Source organism: Phycodurus eques, chromosome 2 (genome assembly GCF_024500275.1).
Source record: "Phycodurus eques isolate BA_2022a chromosome 2, UOR_Pequ_1.1, whole genome shotgun sequence".
NCBI classification, from domain to species: domain Eukaryota; kingdom Metazoa; phylum Chordata; class Actinopteri; order Syngnathiformes; family Syngnathidae; genus Phycodurus; species Phycodurus eques.
In genome coordinates, this window is record NC_084526.1 from 15,123,377 (window position 1) to 15,134,118 (window position 10,742).

At 42.5% G+C, this 10,742-nt stretch overlaps 1 protein-coding gene across 1 annotated transcript in view; it reads right to left on the bottom strand.

Annotated features, from left to right (window-relative positions):
• The window catches only part of igdcc4 (immunoglobulin superfamily, DCC subclass, member 4), a 115,807-nt gene that overhangs the window by 32,758 nt on the left and 72,307 nt on the right, over positions 1-10,742 (bottom strand). Inside the window, exons 5-7 of the mRNA XM_061701670.1 lie at positions 7,129-7,263; positions 5,550-5,702; positions 2,963-3,373 (exon numbers count right to left, since the gene is read on the bottom strand). Coding sequence (XP_061557654.1) covers positions 2,963-3,373; positions 5,550-5,702; positions 7,129-7,263 — 699 coding nt within the window. The remainder of the gene's footprint in view (positions 1-2,962; positions 3,374-5,549; positions 5,703-7,128; positions 7,264-10,742) is intronic.

Here is a 10,742-nt window from a genome sequence, read left to right on the forward strand (position 1 = left end):
CGGAACCCTGATTGAAAATTGTCAAAAAGTCCATTTAAATTCAAGAAATTGCTGACTTGGTAAAAAATATCTTTCTCAACAATCTAGGCTATGAAAGGGAGATTTGAGATGGGTCTATAGCTTGCTAACATGGAAGCGTCCAGCACTCTATTTTTTAGCAGAGGCTTAATGGCAGCTACTTTAAGAACTAGGAAACTCGCCTGACTGAAGTGACCAATTGATTATTTGCTGCAAATCAGCTAGCACAGACTTTGCAATATCTTTGAAAAAGTCAAATGGCATTGAGTCAAGACAGCTTGTTGATGGTTTCAGCTGCTGAACCGTTTTCTCTGCAGTATCAAACTATAACTGTATCAAATTCTGACATGGTAATAGAGTTTTTCCTGGGTGGCTTCAGATTTAGTATCAATTTATCATTTTGCTTATTTGTGATATTTAACCTGAAGGATTGTATTTTAGCACTAAAATAACAAGCAAATTCATTGCATTTATCTGCTGTTAGGAGTTTTAAAATTACAAAGACTTTGTCTGTAGAGGTTATAGTCAATTTGGAGTTTATTTTTTCTCCACTGATGTTCTGCTTTCCTCCACTTTGATTTTAGAGGTCTTTACCATCATTGTGCTCCTCCACGGTGTTCTAGGTCGCCTCAAGATTGTCTTAGTTTTAATAGGAGCGAGAGCATTCATGACATTTGAGATTTTACAGGTGAAATTATCCAAAAGTTCATCAACTGTCTCAGCATTCACAGTTTGTGGCACAGCAATGGTCTCCATAAACTTATTGGCGGTACTCTCATTTATGTACCTTTTCTTAATAGACATAGAGGTTGTCTGAACTTTTGGAAGATTCTGTAATTTAAAGAACACATAAAAATGGTCAGAAATAGCCATATCCTTAATGTCAATTGATAGAATTTCAACATCCTCAGAGATGACCAGGTCTAAGATGTGACCCTGAGTGTGGGTTGGACTCTTAACATGTTGAGAAAAGTCAAACGTGTCTCATATAGCAGAGAGTTCTTTAGATCTTTTTTCCATGTTATTGTCAACATAAATGTTAAAGTCTCCCGTTATGACAAAATAGTTGGAGTCAGTACAAATAACTGACAGCAGTTCTGAAAAGTCCTCCATAAATGCTCTAATGTATCTTGGAGGCCTATAAATTATTTAAAAAATAACTTTGGGTCACCTTTAACTAAAAAACAGATATTCAAATGAGCTAAAATCACCCAGTATAATTTCTTTACACTGAAATAATGGCTTAAAAACAACAGCAATACCGCTGCCTTTTTCCCTATTTGACACTTATTCATAAAATTAAAATTTGCTGGTGTCGCCTCATTTAAAATGGTATTACAGCTACTTTCTGTTAACCATGTTTCATTTAGTAACAAAAAGTCCAAATCAGAGGTTGTAATGTCATTAATCAACATTGATTAATTACCCAGTGACCTGATATTGAAAAGAGCTAGTCTCGCAGAGATAACTGGAGACAATGGTTTGATAGATGCACATTTTATCCTCACTAAGTTTGTAGTTCTACTTTTTTTGTGCCATAAACTTTGACAAGGCGGCACTGACTGGTTAGACACTGCCTGTGTGGAGTTGGAATGTTCTCCCCGTGCCTGCGTGGGTTTTCTCCCGACACTCCAGTTTCCTCCCACATTCCAAAAACATGCGTGGTCGGTTGATTGGAGACTCTAAATTGCCCTTAGTGTGAATGTGAGTGCGAATGGTTATTTGTTTCTATGTGCCCTGCGATTGGCTGGCGACCAGTTCAGGGTGTACCCTGCCTCCCGCCCGAAGATAGCTGGGATAGGCTCCGGCACCCCCGCGACCCGAGTGAGGATAAAGCGGTACAGAAAATGGATGGATAGATTTCTTTGACCAACTTTCTGTCCCTTGTAATTACAGGGATCAAAAATGCCTGATCTCCATAGGGTTCTGACTTATTCTGGAAAAGACCCCGCAGATATCCGTCAGATTCGTAGATAAGGTTATAAGGCCTCTCCTCCAATAAGGTTATTGGAGGAGAGGCCCTTCGCATCTTAGTGGACGGTGGTTTCAGGCGAGGGGGGATGGGAGGAAGATCTTGGCGTGGTGTGCGTTGGATTCCAATATTGACAATAGTCTTCATCCTGTCCGTCACACCTAGCAGAGAATTTAGGCTAGTAGAGAGGGAGTTTTGCATTGGACTTTGCTCTAATGGGTCAGGGAGGGGGTTTGGAAGATTCAACGTGCTGGCTCATTTGTCATTCGCTCCTCCGATTGTTTAAATGACCCTGATGAATCCGTCTGCGCCTTGTGTCGCCTTATCTCTTGTTCCTCCGATTGTTTGGGAACAACTGCATCTTTTTGTCCAACTTTTTATCGTATTCGGGATGCAATATTGTCTCTATTGTGCCTCAGTAAATGTGAAATATGAATTAAAATCGGCCATGCATTCCTGAGTTCCAGATGTTTTTTTTCTGCCGAGAGGCCTGAAATCAGGACATCAGAATTTCTCGAGCTTATCTACGTCACTAGCGAAGATCTCTGGCTACCTCTCTGCTTCTGAGCTAGCGCTGTCAACAAAACAAACGTGTGCTTTCACACGGAGGCAAGCAATCAGCGGAAAGGTGGCAGTCTTAGCCAAATATAGACAAAGTAGCTACAAAACTGGGTCAAACAGAAGGAGCTGTCAGAAGGGCTTTTTCTGGACACACGTGTGACAAAACCAGTGTTTTTTTGTTGTTGTTTTTTTTAAATGAAATTGACACTTTTATACTAAGTCCATGTTAGAGAGTCATTGTATGGAGGTCTAAATAGCCCAAAAAATGGGACCTTTAACAAAGATCTGATTCTAATAAATACTTTACCTCTACTAAACGCCTGATATTCTCCACATTTGAGCAAATACACACCCCGGGCCACATACATACTGTACATAAAGTACATACTGTATGTATGTATACACACTCACCTGCAGCCCGCTGGCAGTGCACTGAGTAGCCGATGATTTGGGCTGAGTTGTACTCTGGTTTCTCCCACGTGAGCAGGGCAGTGGTGCTGGAATAAGGGGCGACCGAGAGGTGTCGAGGTGCACTGGGGAGGCCCTCCCTCACAATTACTGTGAGTTTGGCGGTGGCGCAGGCGGTGCCCAGGCCGTTGTCAGCAATGCACTGGTAATAGCCTGCGTCCTCAAGGGCCAGCTGGTTGATGAGCAGGACGCCAGGGTTTTGGGTCTTGGCGCGTCGGAAGGAACGTATTGGCCGGCCATTTTTCAGCCAGCGCAACGCCGGGGCAGGCTCACCGGAGCTGTTACACACGAATCTAGCCGTGTTTCCCCGGGAGAGGGACACTGTCTCTGGGGGCTGAAGAATGACTGGAGGTGCTGGAGAAGAATGCAAACTTTCAAAAAGGTTTTAGCCTGTGCAGACTACATATTAGGAACAGATATTTAAACACAGTAATGCCCTGCCATATCACAGTTCACCTAGTCTGCTATATCTCAGATCTTTCTGTTTGGAATTTTATTTCTGTTTAACTACATTTACAATGTGTTTAATACATAGTAGTGATTTGACTACATACGGTAACTAAGCAGCATTAATAAACTTACTAGTTTGCCATTAAATCGGCCATTAGTAACTGCCTCATTTTTTGTCTGTAATATGAAATTTTTATTTTTAATTTTTTCCCCTCAAGCTGCTGCCCAACTAATCACACACAAACTAATCGCCTGAGGCAGTGAATCCCAACCATGTATTGATATAAATTGCTATATTTGCTATATTGGGAAAAAAACGTTTGTATATTTACAATTCATTTCTGAATCCTTATTAATCTCGACTCCTTATTAAATTAATGCCAAGTGTAGGCGAGCCTTAAGGAATTTAAGATATTTTATTATTGACGTACTGTAGTTGTCTCACCATGCTGCACTATTTGCATATACTGGCCACTCATGCCAGAGTAGCATCTGCTCCATTTGCACACTGATTGAGGAGTATCTGTAACATTTGCACAACCAACATTGTCCCAGATGATCGCACTACTCGTCACTTTAAACCGCATACACTCCTTGAAGTCTCAGCGCCCTTTGCACAATGGTCATTGCACCGGACTATTGCAATATTAGTCGTTCGAACTGCTCTAAGTGCTAGAGGACTCTGCATCTTTTTGCAAACAATTGTTTTTTGTCAATGTCTTTATGTCCCCAAAGTGTTCTGTAAATTGACTGTTTGTTGTACTAGAGCGGCTCCAACTACCGGAGACAAATTCCTTGTGTGTTTTTGGACATACTTGGCAAATAAAGATGATTCTGATTCTGATTCTGATTCTGTATCTCTTGTCTCTTCTAGGGGCTTTTAGCTTTTGTAGCTTTTGTGCTGCTGGAATTTGTTAAACAAATGGGAGTCCTGGGCTATGTTCTGTCTGTAGTCCCTCCCGGGAGAAATGCAGGCATAATAACAAAATGTTCTGTTCATTTATTTGCTGCCCTTAGGGTATCGAAGCACTAGTAACTGTCATAAACAGAGGTTAAGTGGGCAAGTGACAAATGTGTGATGAAACCAGAAAAATGCTGTTACATCTGCTACATCGCCTGAACGTTATTTCAGTTTGATAATTAATGCCAAGTAATATTTGGTGTTGGTGCAGCTTCTATTTCTTCATGCAAAAATGCCACTGGCCTTTGCTCTCTCTTCATTATTACCTGAATTTGCAAGGTGTTCCCTTGAGACTCTTGATGGAACTTAATGTGACATGAGCTGCAATGTAATTAGGTGTACCAGCAGATTAAACTAGAACTCTGAATTTCATTATTTCAATGCTAGTGATGGGCTAGCCTTGGGGAATTTTGGGTATTTTCGGATTGGACATGTCTCTTGCATTCTAGTGCTACTTTAGCAACATTGAACCCCTGTAGACCCTCCCAAGTGGAATACAGTCTAGTGCTACATTAGCTACTTTTCCCTTATAGTCCCACCCTCGATAAATACAAGACTATTAGGATTGGACTTTCCCCTTGCATTCTATTGCTACTTTTATTGCAGTTATATGCAAAAGTACCTCTATCAAGGAATACTGGACTTTTGGTATTGGGACTTTCTTATGCATTCTAGTGCTACTTGAGCTAATTTCCCCCCTATAGTCCGACCATAGAGGAACACAGGACTTTTAATATTGAACATGTGCCTTGCATTCTAGTGCTTCTTTTGCTACTTCAACCCCTGAAGGTACACCCGAGATGATTAGAGGATTTTGAATATTGGACCCGTCTCTTGCATTGTAGTGCTATCTTAGTTACGTTTCCCTCAATAGCCCCTCTCGAGAATAATATAGGACTTTCGTACTGGAACCGTTTCTTGCATTCTTGTGCTACTTTAGCTACTTTTATAACTTAATAAAACTTTGATGCCCCCACCTCGTTGACGATTGTTTTCGAGGGGAATCAAATACATCTCTTATCCCCAGGCAGCACCGGCGCTTTGCACACCACTGTGTTGTGTTCAATTACTTGCTCACTTGAGGCTATCTAGAAACTGGAGATGTGAAGTGTCACTTACCAGGCACATGCAGCTCAGCAGCAGCGGTGAAAAATTCTCTGGTGCGAGGCTTGTTGGCCCTGCAGACGTAGACGCCCGCGTGGTCGCGCCTTGTGTCTCTGATCACCAGGTTAGTGGCAAGGACAACGACGTCTGTGGAAATGGACTTCCCGTCTGATCAAAGCAGACAAATAAGTCATCTGTGAAGATGCTTTTGATGACACAAAAAAATGGTGGTACAATTGTGTACTTGGTCAAAGACGCGGCACTGAGAAAGAGGTGATTTAAGTTTTATCACAATAAAATTCAATTCTGTGTTCCACTCTGTATCACAAAACATTTACGATTGAATAACAACACTCCTTAATGTACCTCAAAAGACCTCTGGGAGTTTCGCTTGTTGAGAAATCTTTGCGACACTTTTTTCCTCATTATCATGCAATGTGTCCTCACAAGACATCACCTGTTTTACTTTTTCTTAGGCCGTTTTTGCAACACTTACACTTGTATGACAGTAAATGTTTAAATTCCATGTTCAGTTCTGTACAAGGTTTACGATGCCCAGAGTTTGACCATGGAACAAATTCCCATTATTTCCCACAGGGAAAAAAAATAGAAATCCAAGTAAAATGGCTGTCGACTGTCAACCTCCATCCGGGAACTGGACACAATATTAGGTACACTTTTTTTGCCTGTGTCAATCAAAATTGACCACTTTTACCAATAAAAATACTTTTGGCGTAACGTTTATACTCAATCTGACTAGATTGTGTCACTTTAAAGATATATGGGAGGATGCATTAAATATTAACTTAAGCAGGGTAAACAAATTCCGACAATTGGGCCAAATGTGAACATTTCGGCCTCCCTTGCAATCAAGGCCTGATTGTCAGAGGTCTATTTATTATCCAGAATGATTTTTCCTTCCTCAATCTGCTAGGAAAATGGTACAAGCCAACAATCATAAATATTGAACGTTTAATATTTACGATTGCAAATCGTTGTGTGTGGTGACATGAAACGTAACGATAGCATTTTCTATTTCTACTTCTACCCATTTTTTCTTCTTTTTTTTAATTTTGAGGCAATCTGGATGTCTGTCACAGGTCATTCTTGGTACTAGGACGGATATCGTTATGTGTGTGGTGTGCTGTGTTGTTCATCTAGAGTACAGCCCACACTAGTATAAGAGCACTAAGAATATACATTCCTGTGATGTAATACTGAGATTAGAGTTTTCAAAATATATTTTTTAATAACTTGTTTCAGATTAGGTTTATTTTGGGTTAGCATACTGTACTTCTCAAAAAAGTGCATAGAGTAAAACTGCAATGGTAAAATGTTTGTGCGCACGTGTGTGTGTGCTATGGCGGTGCGCATAAGCTTGATATGACAAATCACCTCATGGAAAGCACCGCACAACAGAACAATGGAACAGTAGAGGTGACGTCTATTGTTCGTGAAATTTACACCTGCAGGTATGCAAACGCAGATATTTCTGGGAAGACGGACAATGAGTGAGTAATCAACACGTTTTAAAAGAAGAAGACAGTAGGGGAATGAAGTCAGAGAATTTTGTAAGGGGATGGGGGGGTGTTACCTTGTCTGCTCCAGGACACCAGCGGCTTGGGCTGGCCCTGGGCCATGCACTCCATCACTGCTGGACGACCGAGCACTACCGTCGAATTCTGTGGCGGTGCCACGATCATATCTCTGTTCAGGGCTTCTGCAGAATCTGGATAAGACGGAAACAAGTGCATATTTTTAGGATACAAGCACATTGGTGTGAAGGCCTTCATTTCTTTGTCGTTATTGTTTTTCAGTCAACTAAATCATAACTTTGAGGGTTTTCACGGACTCTAATGAACATTTAAGCAGTCTTGAAAGATTTTAATTCTCTTCGGCTGGTCTGATTCTGGTCTGGATTATGTTCTGACCCAGACCATTCAAGAGAAGATAAAAATCATGGATACGTTTTGGTTAAGAATGGAGTTATCCAGCTGTTGTACTAAGAATGCAAATCAAGAAGGACAGTGTCAACTCCATACCTTAGGATTTACTGCCATGTACAGCCAGTGTTGAACCTGAAAACGTTCAATGAACGAAATTTCATGAACTAGTTCATTTTTTGGCGAACGTGAACCGAATTTAGTTCATTTCTCCCTTATGAACGTTATTGAGAATGCGCTCAATATGGCGTCAAAGAACAGTTTTTGAACAAAAATTGATTTTCATTCAAAAGTGCCAGGTTCTGTTAGGGACTTGAAGGACAACCCCGTCTGATCACACTATATATGAGCCTTCATATGTCAGAGGATTAGGGTTGTATTTGGCAAACGAATCAGTGCAGCTATGATTCATGAGCGAGGTGCGTTCAATGACACTCTGTAAATGGGAGAGAATGTGTTCTTTGTTAGGAAAATTATGATTTGTATCAGAATGATTTGGTTAAAACACTGTACTGTACTGTATCACTCTGTCACAATATGAATTGCAATATAAGACGAGACAGACAAAATATTTTGTTTATATAGCCAGCCAGAGCTGCAATGACTGCACTTACCAATGTCCTTTCACCGTCGTTCCTGACACACAGTGTCACGTGTTTTTGTTTGCAAATGAAGGACAAAAGTCCGTTTTTTGTTTTAATTCCTCATTTTAAAAAAGACCATTCAGGCATTTTTTTCTTGTTTTTGAGATTGTAGGGTGAAAGCTTTAGCTGGCTCCGATGTGGACTGAATGAGGGTCAGCATTTTGAGGGTCAGCAACATACTATACTATTGGGAAAAAAGAACTATGAACTAGTTTATTTTGGAACGGTGAACTGAACTTTGAACAAGTTCACGTAGAAAATTAACTTTCCTGCTCTCTGTCCCGCCATGCTTCTCTCCCGCAGATTTTTTTAATGCACTACATACATTCACATATCCTTGGGGAGCTGGTCAACCTGGGTGGGGTTGACGGGGGAGGTCACCCCCACCAGTTTCTCCAATTTTAATGCACTACACCCCACCCCACACATTCATGCTACAGGGATAATGGTTGCCAGTCTGAGACCTGGTAACCATAATAATAGGGTGGGAGGTGGGTTGTCACTTTTCTCTTGGCTGGACTCCTGGGGCCTGCGCCCACCCCCGCTTGGCGGGCCGCGGAGGAGTGGGGAATCCCTGTGGGGGTCCCACCATTCCGGTTCCGTGCGATTCTCGGTTCCGTTACTTTCAGGGGGCTGGGTCGGGGTGGATTGCGTGGTTTGGATGGGGGGTGTCCGGGTTATGGGCGTCCATTTTCTTGGCGGCAGGCAGCTTGGACTGAGGTGGGCATTTGACTGGGTTCTTTATGGCCATTATCGGTGTTGGACCTGTGGGCTGGGGAGCGGTGTGTGTGGGGTTGGCCCGGTTGACTTGCTACTCATTGGTTGGTGTTTCGGCTGGGGGTTGGATGTAGCGTTGTTGAGGTTGTTATTTGGGGCTGTTTCATCGCGTCGGGTGGTTTGTATGTGTAGGGTTTTGGCTTGGCTTCCTGTTTTGGGCTTGTGGCCTTTTGTTTTTTTTTTGTGTGAGGGTCGCCGGGGTATGGCATTTTGGCGCAGGGGGTAGCTTCGGACAGGTGGCGATGATTTTTTTTCATTCCTTTTTTAAAATGTATTTTCTTTTTTTTCTTTTTAATGTATTTATTTATTTTATATTATTTTAGTTTCTTTTGTTTTTCTTTGGATGGAGCCGTGTGCTGTGGGGTGCTGCCTCCTTTCCCGATTTTCACCGTTGGGGCGTGGGGTTGGAATTTAGGGTGCTGTGGGATGTCGTTTGTGTGGGCTTTGTCCCGGTTCATTGTGGTATGAGGTTACTACGGTGGGGTTTTGGCTTTGTGTTGAGTTTTTCTCTTTCTGTCGTTGGCGCTTGCGTTGGTTTGGGGACTGGAGTGGGCACTGAGGACCGTCGGTGTGGCCAGCCGTTCGCCCTGTAGGTTGTTTCGGTGTTGGCATGGAGGTGTTCTGTGGTTTCGCCTGCCTGGTTAGCTGGGAGTCTGCTTCGCTGGGGCTCCGTGCGATATGGGCTGGAGCTCGAGGCGGGTTGGGCGCTGCGCGTTTTGGGGGCCTCCTTTGCGCGGTATGGTTTTGTTCCTGGTGCTGTGCTGGGGCGAGTGGTCATTGATTTTGGCAGGGTTGGGGCACGGTTTTGATTTGCGGTTTTGTTTGCCATGTCATGGAGCTGAACAGGACAGGTTATAAAAAAATAATAATAATAAAATAAAAAAAAGAAAATGAACTTTTCCAACACTATTCACGGTACACAGAACTTATCAATACTCAACAGTATTTTCTATGCATTTCATGCTTGCATTTTTTTGTGTTCAAATATGTTGACAATGTGTTTAAAAACTGTGGAAGGGATAAAGCTATTTTTAAAAATCTTTCGCTGGAACCTATCTTACCACCTCCTAACTTTTGCATATCCCTGAGAAAAGCAAAAGTTGGTTCAATCTTAAAAGACCAGTTCCTTTCGAATACCAACTGCCCTCATGTCTTCCCTCAGGACATCCATCAACCTTCTCTTTGGTCTTCCTCTAGCTCTCTTTCCTGGCAGCTCCATCCTCATCATCCTTCTACCAATATACTCCCTATTGTCCTCTGGACGTGTCCAAACCATCGAAGTCTGCTCTCTCTAACTTTGTCTCCAAAACATCGAACCTTGGCTGTCCCTCTGATGAGCTCATTTCTTATTTTATCCAACCTGGTCACTCCGAGAGCGAACCTCAACATCTTGATTTCCGCCACCTCCAGCTCTGCTTCCTGTTGTCTCTTCAGTGCCACTGTCTCTAATCCGGACATCATGGCTGGCCTCGCCGCTGTTTTATAAACTTTGCCCTTCATCCTAGCAGAGACTCTTCTGTCACATAACACACCTGACACCTTCCTCCACCCGTTTCAACCTGCTTGGACACGTTTCTTCACTTCCTGACCACACTCACCATTGCTCTGGACGGTTGACCCCAAGTATCGAAAGTCCTCCACCCTTGCTATCTCTTCTCCCTGTAGCCTTACTCTTCCCTCACCACCCCTCTCATTCATGCACATATATTGTCTTACTTCGGCTAATCTTCATTCCTCTTCTTTCCAGTGCATGCCTCCATCTTTCTAACTGTTCCTCCAGCTGCTCCCTGCTTTCACTGGAGATCACAATGTCATCTGCAAACATCATGGTCCACTGGGAATTC